The sequence below is a fragment of the Musca autumnalis genome, unplaced genomic scaffold (assembly GCF_047663935.1).
Source record: "Musca autumnalis isolate F117 unplaced genomic scaffold, ASM4766393v1 scaffold_5, whole genome shotgun sequence".
In the NCBI taxonomy this organism is placed as follows: Eukaryota; Metazoa; Arthropoda; class Insecta; order Diptera; family Muscidae; genus Musca; species Musca autumnalis.
The window spans coordinates 153,634,716-153,658,156 of NW_027412088.1; the positions used below are offsets into that span (position 1 = coordinate 153,634,716).

Sequence of the window (23,441 nt, forward strand, 5' to 3'; positions counted from 1 at the left end):
ACATTCAAATTGAAAATGTAACGAATTTTCATTCATGTTTTCCAAAATATTCAATCATATGTGAAAAATATTTTTTTTTTTAAATTCCAATAATTTATAGGCATTTCCTTGTTTTGTTTACAAATACCGGTGACACTAACGTTACAAACAAGAACAAATGTCGATATGGTTGTTGTTGTAATTTGTCGTTTCTTTTTTTGAGCCGCCCTAATATGCATATTTGGTCCATTTAGCTCTTCTAAAAATGTCTATGTTTACTCGAAAAGCGTTCCATTAGCCAAAACAAATATATTTAGAGCAGGTATTGAAATATAAATTTTTTGACTAGTCTAAATTGTTACCTGTCTATAATCCTCTGAAAATCTGCCAAGTGGGATTACATCATGACCTTTTGTGTGGATGGCAAAAAATTCTAATCAAAGTTATTCGGTGGCGCCCAATCAGCGTATTTTAAGCAATTTAGAAACAGTTTTTGATATGGAATAATTTCAACTCAAAATAAAAATATATACCTAATAAACAAATTTGGCTGCTTTAAGTCTATCCTGCTATGGTTTATTACTAGGCGTTTACACACAGACAGTATTGGCAAGACAATAGCAAAGTTACAAACCATTTTCACCAATACATTCATAATTTTCACTATACATATTTAAAAATTTATAAATGTATTTGTGAAAAAGGTTTGTATTTTTGCTATTGTCTTGCCAATACTGACATTTGTAAACGCAGGGTTAAGAACTCATGAGACACGCAACAAACATAAATTTAACCAGCAGCATGTTGGCACAGTGGAAAATTTGTCAGAGGAGAATGCATTATTATTCACCCAACAAGCATAAATGTTTGGGTGGAGGCGTAGTGTTTAAAAACTACCCTTATTGACCACCACCACAAATGTTTTTTTAGTACATGATTTGCTAATCTGCTCCGGCAATGTCCGGGTTCTTTTTAAGGAAGATTTAATTTACGAAAGAAAGAAAGACCAGCAACTATTTCGATAAAAAGGCTGAAGACATATACGAGCAAACCAAAGACATATTTTACGAGCGCCTGAAAGGGGCTATGTTCGCTGTGTTCACCATAACATAAAAATTAGTCTAGGAAATTTTCTTGCCAAAACTGCAAAGGAGAATTACCTTTGATCGGAAATTTATCCTCTTCAGTGAAACAAGCGACAACGGGATGATACTGATAGACTAGGTGGCTTAAGACTTATCAGTCAGCAGATTCATTCATCTAGACATATATGAGGGCCACGTGCCAGATCATGTAAAAAACAAAAAACCAAAATGTTCACATTGTGGCAGATGGAAGTCAATTATCGCACTAGTCGCGCTATAGATCAGAGTAAAAAACATCAATTCGTATCACTACAAGTTGCAGTAAAGCTTTGCACCTGATTAAAAGTTTCAAATAAAGTACGGACTCACAAATGTGATGGTGGATATCAGAAAGCTGTAATCATAACAGACTATATATATACTATATATAGAGTTGGGCAATTGCGTTCCTTTTGCGGTTCGACACATTCATTATTTTCCATTCCATTATTCTCCAGGGGGTACACAAGAATTTATAATTCGACTATGATGTTTTGTTCGAGTAATGTTGGTTTGTTGGGTTGTCTTGTGTAACGGAAAAAATGTATGTATTGAAAATTTTAATTTCAAAAACAAAAGCTCGCACCATATTGAACGTAGTTGAGCCAAACCTTCTCTGTCGTGGCAGCTGCCTCCGTTATCAACACGGCGTTCTGACAGGTTTGAATATTGTTCCATTTCGTTGCACTTATGATCACGGACCAAATTGGCGCCGCATAGGTTACCACCGACCGAACTATCTCCTTGTATGTGGTCAACCAGGTTTATTTGCCTGCACTTGAGGAACTTGTTCTTACATCCGCGAATGACTTGAACATGCTGTCGAATTATATTACAATCGACCAGAGCATTCAACTCCGTGCTCATCACCGCAGCTCATGTGGTGAACAGAGTGGCCGTAGACTTAGTTGGAGATTTTGCATATTCTTCTCTCGAAAATGTTTGTTAAGATCGATCAAATAGGAGTTCAGCATTTCAAAATGAACATAAGGAAGAGTAGAGTTTCCGCACCTTGGGGAAACTCTCTTTTTCACTCAGCCCCGCCAATACTCTCCTGTCACACTGCACATGTGTGGAGATGGCATGCAACGCTGTTGTAGGACTGTGCTGCTTACGAAACCCATGCTGATAATCGGCAACTGAATAACTATTTCTGACGCTGGGGAGGAGTAAAGCCTCACGAGTCTTTACAACGGTTGACAACGGTAGCGGGACCACTCTGGCCATTTTAAAGACTTCAGCCACGATGTGGGTGGTTAGCGACAGATTGTAAACTTGGGTGAGATACTCAACCCCCGGCTCATGTAGATGTTTTAGCATTACCATGGAGATACCGTCAGGGTCTAACGCTTGGGATAATGTATTGGTATTTGCAATATCATCCATTATACATTGTGGCACATCCTCATCGGCAGCAAAATATCAAATGCGACAAAGTACTCTTCACATTGTCACTCATGGGTTGCTCGACAAATTGCGATGAAAATAATTGGCGCACCTCTTCGCATCAGTCAGCGTAACGTCCCTAAACGTGGCTGAGGTCCTATATTCCTTCTTTCCAAGGTTTGAGAGTCCCGCGCCCCACCGCTTCTGCTGGGAAATTTAACTTTTATCACTTCGCGTATTCGATCTGTAGGTATATTTAGAGCGGCTTCACCTGTGATGATGTCCCGAAAGGAACATCCTTTCTGCTACTCGAACATCAGAAGGGTTGGGCAGTTCTCCGAAGCAGTGATTGAAGAAATCTCTGAAACTAGGTCTATTAGTTTGCCCATGATTGATGAAAGTTCGGAGTTCAGAGGCGATGAAGTCGAGCGTTTAATCTGACCCAGAAGAAACAACGGGTTGAAACGATGGTTGGTTAGTATGGCGTGCTATGGCACTCTCCACCAATTCTGGTAGGGGCGTCCTCATTGACCGTGTAAAACGTAGAGCTATCAATCTGTTCAGGACCGAATGCCACAACTCATGATAAACATTCATGTCACCTAAGACCAGCCAGATATGACCTTCCAAAAATTTGGGGCCGAAAACCTGGAGTACAGCTATTAATCGGCGGGATGTATACGTTAAGCAAGTCTACTTCGACAAGTCCACACCTGTCTGCTACCCTAATACATTATATGCACGTATCATTAGAGACTGGCTCAAGCGAGATAGGTCTGTATTGAAGAGACTGGTGCAACAGGAAAGCTAGTCCCCCACATCCACTTTCTGAGTTTGGTTTTACTGCGAATTATGTTCTAACTGGTTCGAAGGAAAATAAATTTCCTCTCGATTGTTGGGTCAAATTTCACAATTATTTCAGTTATGCACAACTTTTCTTCAAGTAAAGTGGTAATATGTTCGACGTCCAATAAATCTCTCAACAAGGAGTCTCCGCTTATCCCTTCGGAGATGTTCGTTTGTAAAATACCTAGAAGTTCGATTAGTCCATAGAATTAGACACTGTGACTGTTAAACTGTGTAAAGAAAATGTATTGCGTTTTAAACCTTACTAAAGTAAGGAAATTCTTACAAACGCTTAAATACATTCGTGCAAATGTAAATTTGTTCCCAGTAAACGAAAAATAAAATAGGCGAAATAGCGAAAACCCACCACCAGTCAAATTAAGAATGACCAATGAACTTAAACTGTTGGTTAGGCAACATTTATTTTTGGAATTTCCTGCTTCATCCCCAAAAAATGGACATTTCAATAAAATTTCAAGTTCAAGTTATTCGGAAAAAAAAATCCTCAATCAAAATAAACATTCAAGGTTAATTTCTTTATTTCGTTTTATTTTCTTTTTCATTTTCTACAGAATTGGCAGTGCTGATACCTTGGAAGTTGTGGCCTCTAAATCCGCTGGCACGGGTAGTGAACCATCAACACCAGAGGACAACATAAATGTTGTGGTGCGGGTAAGACCTCTCAATGAAAAGGAGAAAAGAGACAGACATGGTTCAATATTACAGTTTCCAGGAAATGGTCAAATTATTGTAAGTTGCGAACGAAGGTTTCTTGTGTCACTATTTATAATATGTCATTTTTTCAGATTGAAGCCAACAGTTCAGCCAAAAGTCGTAATCGTGAAAATGTCCGCGTATTCACCTACAATGTAGTTTTTGAACCCGGAGCGACGCAAGAAGATATTTTAGATTATTCGGGAATAAAACGCATTATTGAGATGGCAATTGAAGGTTTCAGTTGCACAGCATTTTGTTATGGCCAAACGGGTTCGGGTAAAACGCACACATTAACCGGTCCACCAGATTTGGTAAGTTTATTTGGTTTTTTAGTTCACTTTTTGTTTCAAATTTAGAGGAGAAATTGATGGTATCGGAGGTTATTCGTTACCCGTTGACTTGACAGTCGTAGGACTGTACTTAATAGGAAGTGTTGTGTTTTAATTCCAGAGTTTGTCGACGTTTATCGCTCTAAACCACTACCAAATTATTAATCTTCCGAAATGGAAGACAATATACAACTTACTTTTTTTATTTCGAACTTCGAATATCTTGTAATGTAGAGGTTTTGGGCAAAGACTTCTTCAATTCACCATGTCGTAAGTCATGGCTTGTTCTATATTACGTTCGGTTAATAGATTGCTTTAAGGCTGGAGTATTCCCCCATTGACTTCATCATTACTCTTATTATAGAGCATAATGTTTTCAAAACACACTGACAACCTTGTAATATTTACTGAACGCTATCAACATCCCGTTGAAGGGATGATTTTTTAGTGAAAAATCGAACTCTTTAAGCATCGAGTATTCTCATGTAAATGAGAATGATGTTCACTTTTCGGCAATCCCAAAAACCAACAGAACAAAATTTTTGCAAGCTGTCAGCACGATTCAATTAAGACCTCATCGAGTTCTATAAGTTGAAAAACATCAACACAGTTACCTGTGAGTAAGTTGTTGGAATTTATTTAAAATTCTCTTTGAGCATGCCTTCGCTGTTTTTTGTTTAAACATTTTTAACTGTATCCCCTCAAGTTTTTCTTCTTTTTCCTTTACTTCTCGTATCAGAAGTTCTTGCTTCCAAAACTCTTCTTAGTAGTCGTTTGTATGGACCATCTTAAGCCATTTTGTTCACCTCTGGTCTGAAAGAGCCCAGTATCGCACCAGCGATACGGTCGTAAAATATTGGTTGGAGCTAGCTTAGCACAACTAGAAACATAATTAATTAAAAAGTGACGCGGCAACGTAAGGGGCCAAATATATACGGTCTGTTGAGCGACGCGTTGCGCGTTAGAAACAACAAACACACGAAAAATTTATAAGTGATGCCAAGTTTGTTCTTGAAGTTTTCATGTTGTTGTTGTAACGCGGCACTCAACGGACCGTATACTGTTATATTTTTCTAATTTGCTACGGATTCTTTGGTGCTATCATTCGAAAAATCACAGTTTATTGAATAGCTCTTTATCATCCTGATTATGTTGGGCGCCACAAGATTCAATCGTTCTTACATTCTTTTAACTCTTCTTGTTTGTCGCTATACAAATTCCAACAAGGCAAAATTTTCTGGTAAGATAGGTGAAAGGGTGCCAAATGACCTTGCTCTGCTTTATACATATATCAGTAAGATGAGGTAGAAAGACAAGGTATTCCATATTCTCTCAGTTTATAAACTTTCCCCCTCTATATAAACCCCATGTATACGGTGGCCCTCGGCTAGCAACTAATAACGGCTACCAAATCTTCCTTACGGGATCAGTTTTTTTTAGGATTGCCACATGTGCTCAACCTTCACTACTATAGCTATCCTTCTTATAGCACGATTCTGTTCAATATAGACCCATCACCTGGTCTTATAAATGTTGTCTCTTGACAACGTGTCGTTACCCTTGAGTGAGAAAATTTCCATATAATTGCCCGACTTCATCACCTCAGAAGCCCGCACTTTCATCATTCATTGAAAAGCTAATTGACCTAGTTTCAGAGAGTTCAACAATCACCGTTTCAGAGAAATTTCTTAACCATCTAAAGTTCGGGTATGTTTTGGCATATCATCGCTGCTACCGCCTCTCGCGACCTGCTGTAGAACACCCCAAGTGATACCAAATGTCCCAGCGGAGGCGGTGGTACTAGCAAATGAGAGTGATGAGCTTTGTCGAGCCAACCCAGAGTGGGGGAACTGACAATGGAATTTAACAGCTTGGTTGGTGAGCACAAGCAGAACAAGTAGCTAGATATTGTGAAAAGTTGCAACATTAGATATGGAATAAGTGAATTGTGGACAACGGTAAAGTCAACCTCGAACCCTTAGAAGAAGGAAGATAGGTTCTCAGTCACGTTTTGCAACGTTACGACTGACAGATACCAAGAGGTGGGCAAGTTATTTGAATCGATACGTTGCCCAACACCTCGGAAGTGACAGCGCGAAAAGAAATATACTACGTTGCATTAAATTTCTTTCTACCGAGCAGAACCACCACAGCTTCATCAAAAGTGTTGGGTCCTGACGGAGACTTCTTGGTAATTCTGAAAAAGCTGGACGACACGGGAGTTGAGCATCTTACTTGGTTGAATTATCAATTATGTATAGTCGTACATGAAACTCAGTAACGAGAATTCGACGTCCCTTGGGCTGAAACAGGGAGTTTCCTAAGGAGGGGTGGTATCTCTGGAACTGTTTAACCTTTACCTCTCCGGTATTACAACCCCTCCAGACGTCGTAGACATCGTTACGCATGCGATTGAATGCCCGATCTTGGCTTCCGGTATCTTCCTAATGTCATTTGTGAATGGCTGAAATCCTCTTTAATCGATAACACCACCTTTTTACGTGCGAGGAATATTAAAATGTCTGCCACAAAGACTATAGTCGCTCTGTATCAACCATGACGATGCTAATATAATTCCGACCACTAACTACTCCAAGATTCTAGGGATAACATTCGGCAGCTGAGATGTAAGATCACGTCACGACCACGTCCCTAAAGTGTAGCCTTGGGGTGCAGACAAAGAAACCATGTTGACCACATATAACTCGATAGGCCGGTATGTGGTAACCTAGGTGGCGCTAGTATGGCCCGCAAACATAAGTAATGGATCAATATTCAAACCTGTCAGAACGATGTCCTTAGAACTGCCACTGGATGCCTCCTCCTGTCATCAGAGGATCGCCTGCATGAGGAAACGAAGATTCTTCCAGTACGACAAAACATTGGCATGCTCTCGTTGTAGTACTTTCCGTTACCGTGAGGGTCATCTAAGTCACCATATGTTTAGCACAACTGCATTCGGGATGGTGCAGTCGCCTCAATTCCTATAATGAATAAAAACCTGAAAGACTCACTGCAGCTTTTCAATTGTCCCGCCAACCTACTCAACTAAAACCAGTAGTTTTGTGTTTACATTACATTGGCGCAGCAACATTTCTAAACTCTGGACTTCTAATCCAGTTTCAAGTGGCGAGAACGGCTTTTAGACTCCGAGAGTCAGAATCGTGGGGTAGTTCACACTTGGGACATGCGAGAGTCTTAAAATTTGTTGATTGTAAGCTTGAAATAAATGGCAGGTATTGCGAGCAAAATCCCCAAACTCATCATTATCACCACGTCATCTCCTTCTTCATCTCCAATTCATCGAACAATAACTCTTAAAATTCTATCATTACTTCATCAACCTCATCATCATCTTACATCACCATCATCTTTACATCATTTCACCATCCCTAACCTTCCCAGGATGAACACAATGAAGCAAATGTCTCCAAGTGAAGCAGTTACCTATACTATTAGATGGCTGCGCATCTTTAAACCTAACCTAACCCTTCCCAGATCTGTTATAACAACATCACCGTTGATGGAGTAGCTCTATATCAGCGACGCCCGCAGAAATACAACCAAAGCGAAGACATGTATGAACGTATGAGTGAAAAAAGCAACAACCACATTATGTTTTTGTTTGTTTTCATTTATTTACACTGTACGTGAGAGAGAGAAGCAAATGCAAAAACAACTCAGTGGGCGCCCTCACTATACGATCTAAGCAAAGAAGCTCGTCCCTGCTCTATATCTAGCTAATTCCGTTGGGCGCCACAAGTTTTCATTTGTAATTTTGCGTTTTAATTTGACCGATTTTTGTCGGTAACCAAAAAATGCGTTAAAGAATCCCACTACTGAACTAAAACATATTCTTACCTTTCCCTTTGCACCATTTATTAACTCTAAATATTATATTTATTTCAGTTTCTTGGCAAACCGAATCACAAAGATCCACGACATGGTCTTATCTTCCGATCGTTTGTGTACCTCTTCCAGTTGATAAGAAATCGTCAGGATATATCATTTGTTTTAAAAGCCTCATTTATGGAAATTTACAATGAAAGGGTAAGTACAATTACAGACATCAAAGAAAAACAAACAAAAACTCATTTCCCTCTGCGAAACTTAATGCAAGAATTTACAAATGAGTGCTAGGTCGTGGGGGTTAATTAGACAAAGACTTGGCCTAAAAAAAGGAATTTTAATTAAACATATTCTTGCATTCTGAAACATGCATTATATTTAAAATTAGATAATCAAATAAAAACTGTAATTAATAAAGCAATGGCAACAACAACTATGACAACAAACAAGTCGAATTTCGTTGAATTTGCGATGAGGCACGGCCATGCATGCCATGCATCTAAAAAAGTGGTGACCCATTCTAAATATTTTGCGTGGAATTTTAAATGAATTGCAGGTTTTTCTATTTGCTCTTCTATGGCACGCCTTCTCAATTTTTAGCATGACAATGTGCTGAACAACAGCAACAACGAAATAAACTAAATTCAATTTAAATAAAAGCCAACAACAGCAACACATGATAGACAAGCAGACAGACAGACAAACTGCAGCCAACAGTTGCACCATGCAGTCGTCATATTCACTCACCATCCACGTAAAAATACTGAAATTCCCCTCATTTTACAGGTTAATGGGGTCAATTCAATTAAACGATGTATTGGTTTTCCTTTTTCGTTGTTGTTGCTTTTGCTTTACGCCAATTTAACTGACGTTCCACACGTCCTTAAAATCGTTTGTCCATTAAACGACATTAGCACATTTTCCCCCAATAAGTCCAATCCACTATGATGACATGACATGCTATGCCAATATTCAAATTGTTTTCAATTTTTGGTTTATTTTCAACAGGTTATTGATTTACTAAATCCTGGTTCGCAACGCAAACCCTTGTCCGTACGATGGTCAAAGAAATCGGGTGGATTTTTTGTGGAAAATTTATTCACGGTCGATTGTGAAGAGTTGGATGATTTATTGGCTGTTTTGGAAGAAGGTAAGTGTGAAATTGAATGAATGGATAGATGATTGATTTGGAAATGGAAAATTTAATAATTGTTGTATACATGGGATGGTAGGTTTGATACTTAGGGTGAGAAAATGTCCTTGTGAACATACACTTAAGGCAGAGATTATTGCGTTCTCAAGACTGACAGACAATCAAGACAAGCTAATTATTATCTTTGCTCCGAAAAGTGTTCCATTACACCTCGAAAAGCGTTCCAACACTTGCTAAAAGGGCAACTCATTTCTTTTGCTACATTAACCATTTAAACAAATAAGAAAGTGCTATATTTGGGCGGGGACGACTATAGGTCTGTACGATAACCCAAAAGTTTGTACAGATTTGTACAAACTTACACAATTCCTTTCGATAACAAACATGTTCAGTAAATGAGAACCGCGAAGTACTTGCAAGTAGTTTCAAGAACTTACAAATACTTTTTACTTGCGAAGTTGTCGAAGAGGCCTACACCACATCCTTTGCATACGTCGGTGTTTCCAGACGATTTTAATGTCAAAATTGGTACCAGATTTAAGTATCTCGACATTCATAAGGTCACCAAACTAAAAAACAAGAAATCGAATTGATCACGTTGTAATAGATGAAAGACATTCGCCAGGGGTAATCCCACCTTCAAGGTTTGCAGTTAGGGAACTAACTGTATTAGAACGGAGCCTCATTGAAAACCTGGGCGCCTCAATGTAGTATAGACTTAGTTGACAAGTCCTTGCCATGGTACAGGAGGGCTATGCCATGGTCGACCTCCATTCCCCCACTAATCAATGACACATGGATCTGAACTTTTTTTTAAAAACAAAACAGGAACCCCAAAAAAACCAAAACCCAATGATGACAACAAAACCGCAACGCCCATGGACTATAATACGACCACGACCATATCTGACGAGATTCAACCTACGGTTGACAGGACAACATCTTCGGGAGGGGACGGACTAGTTCTACTCGTTCAGGACAGTCTTGCTGAGCAGATCAGGCAGCTCCTGGCCATGTTGGAGCGGATAGTTTCCCCAAGCCCTTGTCGGAGACGTGTTTCTGATGAGGCCGAGGCAGTTTATCCAACAACGAACTCAACAACACAATTGTTCCAGCAGCTGCAGTTGCGATAAACTGTCTTCGGATTCAGCGGAAACTACAAAACCTGCGGACAGGGAACCACCATTAACCCGGCGTATCTGTATATAGGCCAGACCTGCATAACCAAAATGCCACTGAGGAGGAAACCACGACCAAAGCTTTGGACGACAAAGATCCCACCACCTCAAGCAAAACTGCAGATCGACTGGCAAAAGACAAAGGAGGTTATCGAAGGTCCATGCACTACCTTCAGAAGTCAAGTGGCCCTAAAATCACTCAAGCCCCATTATATCAAGTCCGCGGCTGTTCTAGACTGCAAACACGCTTTGGAGCCACCAAAATCAATCGTCACCTTGTGTTGGGTCCCAGGGCATTGAAACATCGAAGGAAACGAGGCAGCCGACGAACTGGCACACTGCGGATCGGAAATTGAAATCGACTACTACATGAAGCCACCACTGTGTCACTGTTCTCAATGAGGAAATCCGATCTGAAACTAACGTGCAAATGGGAAGAAGGCGATACGGCTGACTACTGTAGGCTGTGCGAGGATGAGAAAGAAATAGAGACGTTCAAGCACCTATTATGTCGCTGTCCTATGCTCCATTCTAGAAGATAATGCTCCATGGGTGTGCACACCATCCAACCTTTAACAGCATTCTGCCAAACAGAGCCGTCAGATCTGCTACACCTTGCCAAGAGCCTCAGGTGGCTTCAACTAACTAAGAACACGACAAGCACCACCTCCACACAAGACAACGTTCCTCAATCTTAAACCGGGAACCATACCCTTCACATCAATAATCATCTCTACAACAACAATTAACGAACACTACCACAGTCTGAAACACCAATATCCATCATCACGCTAACAATAATCAACACACCAGTCAAGTCATTACCCCCCCTTTCTACATCAACTCTATAACCATCAAAACTATATCGCACCAATAATCATTTCATCAAAAACCATCTTCAATAATCATCTCTCCAATCAACACAACCCCGAACAATCAGGATGATCACAATGGACCATAAGGTCTCCGAGTGGAGTGGCTGCCAGCATAGCAGCCTACCAGCCGAGCTGTTCAAAAACGGACACGAAATGCTGATGTGGTGTATGCATCAGCTAGTTCTAGAAGAACGAGTACCCGGCGATTGGAACATTAGCATCCTGTGTCCTGTCCATAAGAAAGGAGATACGACTGTGTGCTCCAACAATAGGGACACAAGTTTGTTACCTATTGCTTATGACAGAGATATTGTGAGAACGACTTAAGCCTAGGGTCAAGAAATAATTGTACCATAACAATGCGGCTTTAGATCTGGCAAGTCCACCATCGACTAGATATTTACACGGCGGCAAATCCTAGAGAAGACCTATAAGATGCAGATCGACACCTACCACCTTTATGTCGATTAAAAAGCAGCCTTCGACTGCCCTCCTACGTTCAAAGGTATTCCAAGAGATGTCTGAATGTGGTATAGCAGCAAAGCTCATTCGGCTTTGTAAGATAATTTTAGCTGATACCCGGTCCTCAGTTAAAATAGGAAACAACCTCTCCGAACAGTTTAGTACAAAAAGAGGTTTCAGACAAGGAGACAGTCTTTCGTGTGACCCATATAACATTCTGCTGTAAAAGGTTAATCGAGATTTAGATGTTAAAAGAAATAGCAAGATTTTCACCAATAGCCACATGTTACTTGCTTATGCTGACGATATTGACGTCATGGGTCGATCAGTAGAAGAAGTAACTGATACCTTTATAGGAAGGAGAATCTACTAAAGTGAGTCTAGAGAAGACCTATAAGATGCAGATCGACACCTACCACCTTTATGTCGATTAAAAAGCAGCCTTCGACTGCCCTCCTACGTTCAAAGGTATTCCAAGAGATGTCTGAATGTGGTATCGCAGCAAAGCTCATTCGGCTTTGTAAGATAATTTTAGCTGATACCCGGTCCTCAGTTAAAATAGGAAAAAACCTCTCCGAACAGTTTAGTACAAAAAGAGGTTTCAGACAAGGAGACAGTCTTTCGTGTGACCCATATAACATTCTGCTGTAAAAGGTTAATCGAGATTTAGATGTTAAAAGAAATAGCAAGATTTTCACCAATAGCCACATGTTACTTGCTTATGCTGACGATATTGACATCATGGGTCGATCAGTAGAAGAAGTAACTGATACCTTTATAGGAAGGAGAATCTGCTAAAGTGAGTCTGGCGGTAAACGGCGACAGGAGTCTTACATTTAGCATGTTTTACAAAACATGCATCATTTAGGTTGTCAATTCCATACAATATCTGTCAAATAAATGACGTAAACTCCCAAAACACCTGTTTTAAGTGCAAGGGTAAAATGCGTTTTATTACACTGATATACTGTCGGGTCTCCATATTAGTGTAAAAAGTTGGTAGCTTAAATGGCGACCTAATTCTGAACAGTCCAAGGTTCCTGACTTTATATTATCAACAATAATTACAGACAATTTTACGCAAAATTGATATTGAAATTATTGTGTCATTTTGATACAAATTGATTTTCCATTTCGCTAATCAAAATCAATCAGAAGTTATTGAAAATTATTTTTTCATTACCTAATATGAGTAACATGTATAGAAATTTATTTATATACATACATATACTCGTATGTATGTATTGATATAAACGTTAATGCAATCAATTTTGAATAACAATCAAAAGCTCTGTAAATTGCAACAAAAACAAAAATATAAGACACCCGTGTCCGCGTTTTGAAAGTCTACGACAGGAGGTAATCTATATCGAGGGACAGTGTTCCCCTTTTTGAACTTTATTCAAACTAATTGGGGCTATATTCCTTGTAATCTTTGCATTTTATGCATAAAGTGTCTTCTGTAATATTTCTTACATCACTCTAAGGAACATTTTTGTAAGAAATGCGTCTACAAAAATGATTTTATCATTAAAACCGCTTGCATATGACAAACTCGATTTAAATTATATTAGCTTTCTTTCTTTTTTACTTTTAAATCATGTCCTTGTTTTTCAGGAATGCGAAATCGTGCCGTCGGATCCCATGCCATGAATGATCATTCCTCAAGATCACATACCATACTCACTGTACACATAATATCCGAACAACAAACCGATGGTGGTGTGTTTCTATCCAAACATGGAAAAATTAATTTTGTGGACTTGGCCGGAAGTGAGCTGACTAAGAAGACAATGAGTGAGGGCAAGACGTTGGAAGAGGCCAATAATATTAATAAGAGTCTTATGGTTTTGGGTATGTAGAGAACGAAATCACACTGCCTTGGAAAACTTTGGAACATCATTTTTCTTCTTTCCCCAGGTTATTGCATCGCCTCCTTAAGTGATAATAAAAAACGTTTCGGTCACATACCTTATCGCGACAGTCAATTAACAAAACTGCTGGCCGACAGCCTGGCCGGTAATGGTGTTACCCTAATGATTGCCTGTGTCTCACCGGCAAACTACAATTATGCTGAAACTTTAAACACTCTGCGTTATGCTTCAAGAGCCAAACGTATACGCACAAAACCTGTTATTATGATGGATCCAAGAGAAGCCCTAATCTTGAGTCTTAAACGTGATATTAATGCCCTGCAAATGGAAAATGAACATCTCAAAGCTGCTCTACATTATCATCACAATACCATTAAAGAGGCCAGTATGATCGCTGAAAATAGTGCAGAGCTAGCGGAAATACCAATGGATAATGGTGGTGGGCCAATACCGAAAGTAAATTTGGAGCGTTTACCCGAATTAGATGGCAGTGAATTGGCGGAATTGGTGAAACTGTATATGCAAGAAAATGAAGCCTTGCGCCAGGAAAATAATCATCTCTTTACTGTGCGGGAGACAATACTTCGAGATCAGGAAATTGTTTGTCGTGAAAATGAACGTTTGCTCAAAAAATTGGAAGATGTTAATAAGTAAGTATGTAGGTGCTTCTTGGTATGCGATGAAAAGGAATGAATGCTTTTCCAAGGAATATAGGTGGAAATCAGTAAAACATTGATTTTTTTATTCAGATCGATTTGTGTAGAACTTGGTGTGGATTGCGATCCATTCCTATTTGTCTCAGAAACGATTCGGTTCACCTTGGTTAAATTATTAGAAATGCTTTTTATCGCTGACCGAGTTTCTACCTTTTGTGGCGTTTTTCTAGCCATGAGGTGGAGAATGAGATAATTTCGAAGAAACAGTCAATCAAATATTCCTTTGATACGAGTATTTCCGGTCGAGTATAAGAGTATTTCCGGTCTCCCCATGTAATTGGTTTCTAGGGGACATATGAAGGCATTATGTCACAGTTGTCAGGGTTGCATTTGCTGAAGGAAATGCAGAAAGTTGAAGGTGAAACAGCATCTCATTTATCGCTATTCCTTAAGAACTAAAAACAAGTATTGTCTATATCCGCAATAAGTTTGGTTTGGTCTTCGATAAGATCAGTCTGACGAGGACAGTTCTATCATTGGACTGACATTGGTTGAGGCCAGGTTTAATACAGAATGTAGTTGCAACGCATGAAGCAACGCCCTTAGTTCTGAACAAATCAGAAAATCCATCCAGTTGGTTACACCGGTTAAGTGGTAATAGATGGGACTTCCCGTGCAAACAGAGCACGGGAAGGTCATTATTGCCTTTAGTCAATCTTGTACGAATCCGACTGTTTGAGATCTCTTTCCAAATACTGTCCTGGTAGTACCTGGGTATTCATCGAACAGTAAATTGCATTCTGTTCTGACCCCGTTCAAAAACAGGAATTAGTTCTCCCCTGGCATGGATCTGCACTGAGTTCTCTTTTATTTTTTTGTAAACCTCTCTCCAGATCATGAATATCCCTCCTGCCATGCCTGGATGGGGGAAGCCTATCTACCATACGGTGTTTGGAATGACTCTCACGATAACACCCGATCAAGTACCGCAACGAGAGTATATCATTGTGCTGATGTACTGGAAGAATATTCGACTACTTATGCAGATGTTCCACTGATTACATGAAAAGGCACGCTGTTTCAGTTCTCAGGGGGCGTTCTGATAGGTTTGAATATTGTTCCACCGCGTTGTACTTATGTTCGCGGACCATACTGGGCCGTATAGCTTACCACAGACCAACCTATCATGTTATCTACATTCCAAGTGTTGGCGGCTAGGAACTTTAGGAACCTTTTCCTACATCTGAAACATGAACATTCTGCGGAATGTTTCCCCTAGAACTTTAGGGTAGATAGTGGTCGGATGAAAATATTCACAACTAAGTTTACGGCACCTATGTTCTCATCTCCGCAGTCCATGTGGTGAACAGAGTAGCCGTAGTGGTGAATATTTTCATGTTCCTCACGTGGAAGAAGGTGGTAAGATCGATTAAATAGGAGTTCTGCCTTTTACAAATGACTTAAGGAAGGTACCCCACGCCAAAATCCGCATACGTAACGATCTCAATGCCGTCTGGAGAGGGTGTTGTACCGAAAAGATAGAAATTAAACTGTTCTTGAGATATCATCCCACCTTGGAGAACGCGCTGTTTCACTCTACGGGACTTCAACTTCTTTTTCCTAAATTCCACGTACGACTGGCATCCACACACATAATTAATTACCTAACATTTCAAACTTGACCGGAAGGTTGTCTGCTCGATGTGCTCAAACAGCGTGGAGTGCTTGACAGTATTGAAGGCCTTTGATAAGTTGGGCGCCACCAACATTGTCCTATCGCACGGCTTGTTCTGGTTGAGTCATCGGCTAATATGCGTGGAGATGGCGTGCAGCGCTGTTGTCGTGCTGTTTACAGAACCCATACTGATGATGATAACTGTTTATAAGGCAAAATCGGTGTGTACGATTTACCTTCGCTGGCATCTTTGCCGGGCTTGCGTGGCGGGACCCCCCCACACATTTTCCAGTCTTTGGAACGATGTGGATGGCAAGCGACAGGTTGAGAACATAGGTGAAATACCTTATTTGGAGTTATCTCTTGCAATGCCATGGTTATAAAATGAACCATGTTGATGTAAAGCAAGGTGGAAATGCTGTTTCATGCCTTTGCTACAAATGATAGAAGGGAGATCGGTTGGTATGATTCTCCATTGGCAGAGGATTTGCCGGGCATCAATATGGGAATTACGCAAGGAAATTGATACTTCCAAGACTTTTGCCATGTATCTAAAACCTACTGCTACCAACTTCTTCAACATTAACACTGAAAACCGCCGTCTGGACCAAGAGCCGTCTGGACCAATGCGCTGCAAATCACGCTTGCATCTCCGGAATCCAACTCGTCTGGACCTGTTCTGTAAGGTTGGATGCTCAATAAATTGGCATCGGAACAGAATGGAGAATGACGTTGAAGGCTATAGCAGGGTGAATTTCTTTTCTGGACCAAAGTAGAGATGTTGCAGAGATGTGTGGAACGCCTGTGTTCGATACCAAGATTTTCTATTTCTTCGCTAAATTGCTCAGTTTTTCGTCAGCTGGGTTGTTGGCACTATTGCGCTGTTGTGCCTAACGTATTGCACGCTGTGTTGAAAAGGCGTTTCCTAATCCGAAGGAAATGATGATGATGAAGTTGATACTACCCTATTATACCCTATTATATCTCATCGATCTTTTTATGTTGTGAAAAAATCCAAACACAACCATCTCCTAGGGATACGTTCGGTTCTGGCACGAACGAAAAGAAACCAGGAGCGGATACGCTGCTCCCTTAACATAGAAAAGACGAAACATTGTCGTTGTACGGTTCAGGTATATTTGGGCGACATAGAACTCGCCTCGTAGAATTGTTTTCGTGGTCTTGCATTCCTATATCCAAACCCCCTCAACAAAACTTTCTATGTACATGGCGAATATGTTGACATTTGCTCACAAACATAGCTTAACAACGATAAGAAAGATAGTGGTAGTACGGGTACACAATGTATGTTAACTGATTTCCATTTCATTTTCCTTGGAAATTAATTCCAATGAGACTATTTGCTTTCATATTTGAAATAGATCGGTTAGAGAACTCATTATTTCCATTATCGTTTTCTCGTTTTAGATCGAGACGCGTCAATGAGAATAATGAGTGGACAAATCATATAATTTGAAATGCAAGCAAGGGTCTTTTATTACAACAAACAAAATTATTAACAAAAAAAAAAAACAAAAAAGACGCACAATAATCCACTCACAGTAGTTATTGATGATAAAAAAACACAGTATTATGAGTGTGCCATTTAAATATTTTACAATAAATATATTTTTTGTGTATATTTAAAAAAATAATATGAGCTTTTTGTAGATTTATTTATTTTATTTGGTATTAATAAAAGCATAGCTAGCTTTTGTTGTTGTATTTGGTGTTAATTTCTTTTATTTTACCATTTTTTTCTTAATTTAAAATTAAACTCAAAGAGTTTGTGTTCGTTCTCCTTTGATTCCGGCCAGGGCGGCATTATCCTCAGCATCCGGTAGTGAGACACCGGGAACAGAAATTTGGACCAATCCCCAAGATTTTCAGGACGAAAGAGATGTAGGCAGTTTCTGTTTGCTTGATTTCACAAATTAATTTATTTCAAATTTCCCACAGCCAAGTAATTTACAAGGACGCATATCGGAAAATAATGAAAAACGTTCCGATGAGGAACAGCGTAAAATTGATCAGGACCGCATTGCCCGCAATATTATCGATATGGCGAATAAATTTCCAAGCAGAAATACAAATGAAGAAGCTACCAACACCACCATACCGGCCAATCCGAACGATACGAATGCAGAAGTTAATGGATTTTTACCGGAGTGAGTGTTGTATCCTTCATTATCTTTATCGAAATCCCTATCTGTTATACTTGTATTTTACTGTCATCAATGTTTGTCATTATACACTCATTTATCAATACCTGTTTTATTGTAAACCGTAATCTTAGGCTTTACATAGAAGCCATTGTTCAATATCAGCTTCCCTTCTTGTTATAACCTTCAACAGTGTCACACGTATTATTTCCTTTAGTTTATAATGTTTTATTAATAAAGTGATTTTAATATTAAACAATGATCGACCACGCGTCTTCTTATTTAATTATGTCGTAGTACAGACATAACAATTGGCGACGAGGATGAAATAGAAAAAAATCAATTAAAATTTCAACATTTCAAATTATCACGCCAATAACAATTGCAACGAGGATGGATTAAGAAAAAATTCAAGCTATCGAATTATCAAGATAAAAAAAAAATCAAGACAACAATTGGCATAATTACGTCAACTCATAAATAACAATTGGTACGAGGATAAACTAGTGCAAAACAACATTTGCCAACAATACAAAAAGATCAAGAAAATAATCAATTTCAAAATGGCCGACGAACAAATGAAAATTTTACTTGAAGCCATAACCTCAATGATTGCTGCATTGGCACAGCAGCAAGCAACATCCAGTACGAGCATCAATATAATTTCTAATTTCGAACCATTTAATCCAAAAGTAGAAACATTTCAATCGTATAAAGAAAGGCTAGAAATTCATTTTCAAATAAAAAACGTTTTCGACAACAAGAAGCTTTGTGCAAAGCTACTCTTGCAATACATTGGCACGGAAAATTATTCAACCATTTCAACATTGGCCGCACCAAAAACGGTTTCGGAACTGAAGTATGAAGAAATTCTTGAACTCCTCGATCAACATTTTAGTAGAAAAAAGAACATTCTTGTGGAGCAACACAGGTTTTTATCAGAAGTGCAAAACGAAAATCAATCAATTGCCGAATTTGTGACAACATTGCAAAAAAGAGCCGCTACGTGCGAATTTGTGTGTATGTGTAAGAAGTCTGTCACTGATCTATTTTCCAGGGCACAATTCATCAGAGGTCTACGCGACAACAACATTCGGGAGCAATTACTTCAAAAGCCGGACGAATCATTTCAACAAATTGTGGAAAAAGCTAAAGTACTGGAAGCTGCAAAAATCAACAACAATGTAATATCAAATAATGCAACAAGTGATGTAAATTTTGTGCGCCAAACATCAAACGGTTATCAAAGGTACAATAACCGATATCAAAGTAATCGATCAACGATATCAATTTTTAATAAAATCAACTACCGTGAATTGGGCATTGATGGTATGTGTTTACGTTGTGGTAAGAGTAACCATATGTCAAGAGAATGCAAAATCAACAAAAACAAATTGCACTGTGCTATGTGTAAAAAGGTAGGACACCTTAAAGATGTATGCATAAAAACAAAATTGCAACAACGAAAACAACAAACATACAAAACGTCACATATAGTACCATTCTCATCGAACGAATATGGTGTAAACAAAATTATTGACATTTACAACAAAACAGAAATAGCGTCACCAGAAGTGAAAAAATTTAATACAAAAGTGTTGATAAATGGACGCAAGCAAGCCTTCGAGGTCGATTCAGGAGCAGGTTGTACATTAATTCCAGTCAACGAGTTCAAAAAATTGAAATTACAAATTCCAATCGAAAAATCAACAATTGCTTTCCGGTCGTACACTGGTGATACTTTTGTGCCAATTGGAGTGGTAAAAGTGCAAGTCTCATACAAAGGTAAACAATCAACTGAGGAAATGTATATCGTTCCAGAAAAATATACACCATTATTGGGCAGAGTGTGGATAAGACATCTAAAAATTGATTTCAACGAATTAGACCAAAATGGATGTGAGGAAAGTGCAAAACCAGTTTTTATAAAGGAAGTACAAGTTCCTTTTACTCTACGCGAGAAATGTAAAAAAGAAAATCAAGTGCTTCTAACAACAAAAAATCCAGAATACCTGAAGTATGGACAAGGTGAAAAAAGCAAAAACGTTTTAAATTCAATTCGGTTCAAAAAGCCTAAAGAAAATAAAAAACCTGCAGTTTATCAAATTAGAGTGGGAGAAAGGGTGCAGATCAAATGCTCCGTGCAACACAAACAAAAATGGAAATCCGGAGTCGTGCAGTATAAAATATCAAATTCCCATTGTTACGTCAAATTGGATAATGGGTATGTAATCGAACGCCGCATCAATCACATATACAAAACGTGTGAGCCACAGCAGATCAAAACTACTTCTGACACACTCTTTTCCCACAACGAACGTCAACAAATGGAACAACCACTAATACAGCGTCATCAAGTGTCCACTACGAATCGACACTCATTACATCAAAAGCCATCTATGCCCACATTGGCTCAAAGAAATTCCAGGTCGAATCAAATCGAAATATTTACTGAAGATAAACAGCCATCTATGTCCACATTGGCTCAAAAGACACAACCGAATCAAGAACAACATTCAACAATGCCTAAACCACTTAGAAGAGCTGCCCGTATCAAAAGACCACTCCATATTTAAGCGGCCATGTCTTTTATTAGCGTGGGAGATTGTTGTATCCTTCATTATCTTTATCGAAATCCCTATCTGTTATACTTGTATTTTACTGTCATCAATGTTTGTCATTATACACTCATTTATCAATACCTGTTTTATTGTAAACCGTAATCTTAGGCTTTACATAGAAGCCATTGTTCAATATCAGCTTCCCTTCTTGTTATAACCTTCAACAGTGTCACACGTATTATTTCCTTTAGTTTATAATGTTTTATTAATAAAGTGATTTTAATATTAAACAATGATCGACCACGCGTCTTCTTATTTAATTATGTCGTAGTACAGACATAACAGTGAGTATTTTTTTTTTTTAGTAAAATAAAAATTCATAGTGTAAGGTAATATAAGATATATATTATTGCCGTGCACCATGTAAATATTTGGCATTTAAAAAAAAAAAAATTATAATAGTAATAATATAATGGTAAATGTTCTTGGCAAACATTCATTGCAAACAATTTAGAAACTGTACTATTTTTTACCCGTAGTTTTAATTTAATTATCCTATTTTACAATGAGTATCATCAGTAATTACATAAAAAATATTTCTTCTATTTTCCTTTCTTCTTACAGCATGTTAACCTAAAGACAAATGTCTGGCATGATTTTGATCCAATGGTTTCAGATTTTTACAAACAAATGTTAAACTCTATTCATATTGCGTTAATTATTAGTTTAAGAGCTTAAAATATCTTTAGTTCAAATAAAAAATTGATAAAAAATACAATATCGTTTCATTTCATCAAACAAAATAGGGATAGGTAATGGAAAGCAATAATCGATTTTTCGACTTTTCGATTTTGGTCTAAAACTAAAAATGCGATTTTTCGGTCTTGCGATTATTTCAGTTGTTTTAAAACTCGACTTTCGACTTTTTCATAACCGCAGAAAATCGATTATAATCGACTATTCGTCGATTTTCGAGTTTTCTTTTGAAACTGTAAAACCGCCAAAAGTGTAAAACCGCCAAGTCCACAATCTATGGGCAAACTCGAAAATCGATCACAAGATAATCGATTATGCGATTTTCCCTCCAGACAAAAGTCGACTACGATTTTTAGATTTTTGACTGCAAAAAGTCGATTAATCGATTAACCTAAAGTCGACTTACCTATCCCTAAAACAAAACTGATCTGTCTGTCTGTCGGACCGAACCTTTTATTCCATTCAACATGAAATGTTTTCAACTAAAATGGAATAATTAGTCATCTATCTGTTATGAAAGTACAAATTTTCACAATTTGTGGTAACTACTGATAACAGGGAATCCTAATTAACAATTACAACAAAATTGGGTCGAAAATGCAGATTTAAACTTCAAAATACCCGAAACTGGTGGGTACCGCAATATAGAGTCTACATTCTATATCCGTAAATGTGTATAAAAACTTCAAAACATCAGAAATCGGACGGTAGGTACCGTTAAATGGGGCAATACTAAAGGTCTGTTCCAGAATTGCAAGAATCTACTAATTTTTACTATTTTTTCCGATAACATAAAGGAAAAATTGTTATCGTAGTAAAAAATAGTAGATTCTTGCAGGTTCTGGAACAGAGCATAAATGTCTACAAGTTTTGGTGCAAAAGTTTTTGACATATGACCACAACAATTGGTTTTTGGCTAAAATAGGGCTCTATGAACCAAAGAGGTACTTCAAATAGTTGCATATTTCTAGAAAATTTCCTCTTTCCTTCTTCGGCAAAGGACTTTGCGAACACAAACATAAGCAATAGATCGAAAACCTATTCTTGTGATGTACATTGGGCCCCAACTTTGCTCAATTCATGTATTTTTCTAAAAGAAGAATTCTTTTCACGGCATAAGTGTTTTTTAATACATGTATAGATCTTAGATTTGGCGCCAGAATTTCATTTTAAAAGAATTCAAGAATGGTTGCCAGAATTTTGCGATAAGAAACCAGAATATCTCTAAAAGAAGGCCGACGATTGGAATTAATCTATTGATAGATTGGACGACAGAGTTTGTCATAGACAAACCCACGATTAACTATTTACTTACTTAGTTGGACCTTTAGGGAACATCTGTCTATAAGCCGAACTAAGAAAAGCTTCCCATTCTACTTTTTTTGTTCCTCGATTTTTTGTATTTGTTTTCAAATTAAACAAATGTTTTTCGAGCTTGAGGTCATGTTTTTATTTTTAATTATTTCTGATACTTCGCAATTCCTTTAAATTGCATCTTCGGGGAAATCTTCAAAATATTTATTTAATACTAACTTTCATGACAACTTTTTATGAATCCCAGCAAAATGTTCGATGAAAAATCATGAGTTGAATCATGGGTGCAAGTGACATGACATCGATGAAAATTCGGGTGAATCACCGATGAAATTTACAAGGGAGTGACAAACGCTTGCACCAGTTCATTGTCATGGCATTTTACACCAGTTCACTGTCATGGCATTGTGCACCAGTTCATTGTCATGGCATCTTGCACCATTCATTGTCATGGCAACTTGCACCAGTTCATTGTCATGGCAACTTGCACAAATTCATTGTCATGGCATCTTGCACCAGTTCTTTGTCATCCCATTTTGCACTAA

At 38.3% G+C, this 23,441-nt stretch overlaps 1 protein-coding gene across 3 annotated transcripts in view; it reads left to right on the forward strand.

Moving 5' to 3' along the window:
• The window catches only part of Klp54D (Kinesin-like protein at 54D), a 63,380-nt gene extending 41,779 nt beyond the window's left edge, over nt 1-21,601 (forward strand). The window contains exons 2-10 of one of the 3 annotated variants that reach the window (XM_073957648.1): nt 3,908-4,085; nt 4,142-4,363; nt 8,291-8,431; nt 9,239-9,380; nt 13,516-13,752; nt 13,819-14,422; nt 17,888-18,005; nt 18,063-18,271; nt 21,451-21,601. In XM_073957648.1, the coding sequence (XP_073813749.1) occupies nt 3,908-4,085; nt 4,142-4,363; nt 8,291-8,431; nt 9,239-9,380; nt 13,516-13,752; nt 13,819-14,422; nt 17,888-18,005; nt 18,063-18,271; nt 21,451-21,463 (1,864 nt within the window). In that variant the 3' untranslated portion in view covers nt 21,464-21,601. The remainder of the gene's footprint in view (nt 1-3,907; nt 4,086-4,141; nt 4,364-8,290; nt 8,432-9,238; nt 9,381-13,515; nt 13,753-13,818; nt 14,423-17,887; nt 18,006-18,062; nt 18,272-21,450) is intronic. The other 2 variants (XM_073957649.1, XM_073957650.1) reach the window with 2 other exon arrangements.
• The last annotated feature ends 1,840 nt before the right edge of the window (nt 21,602-23,441 follow it).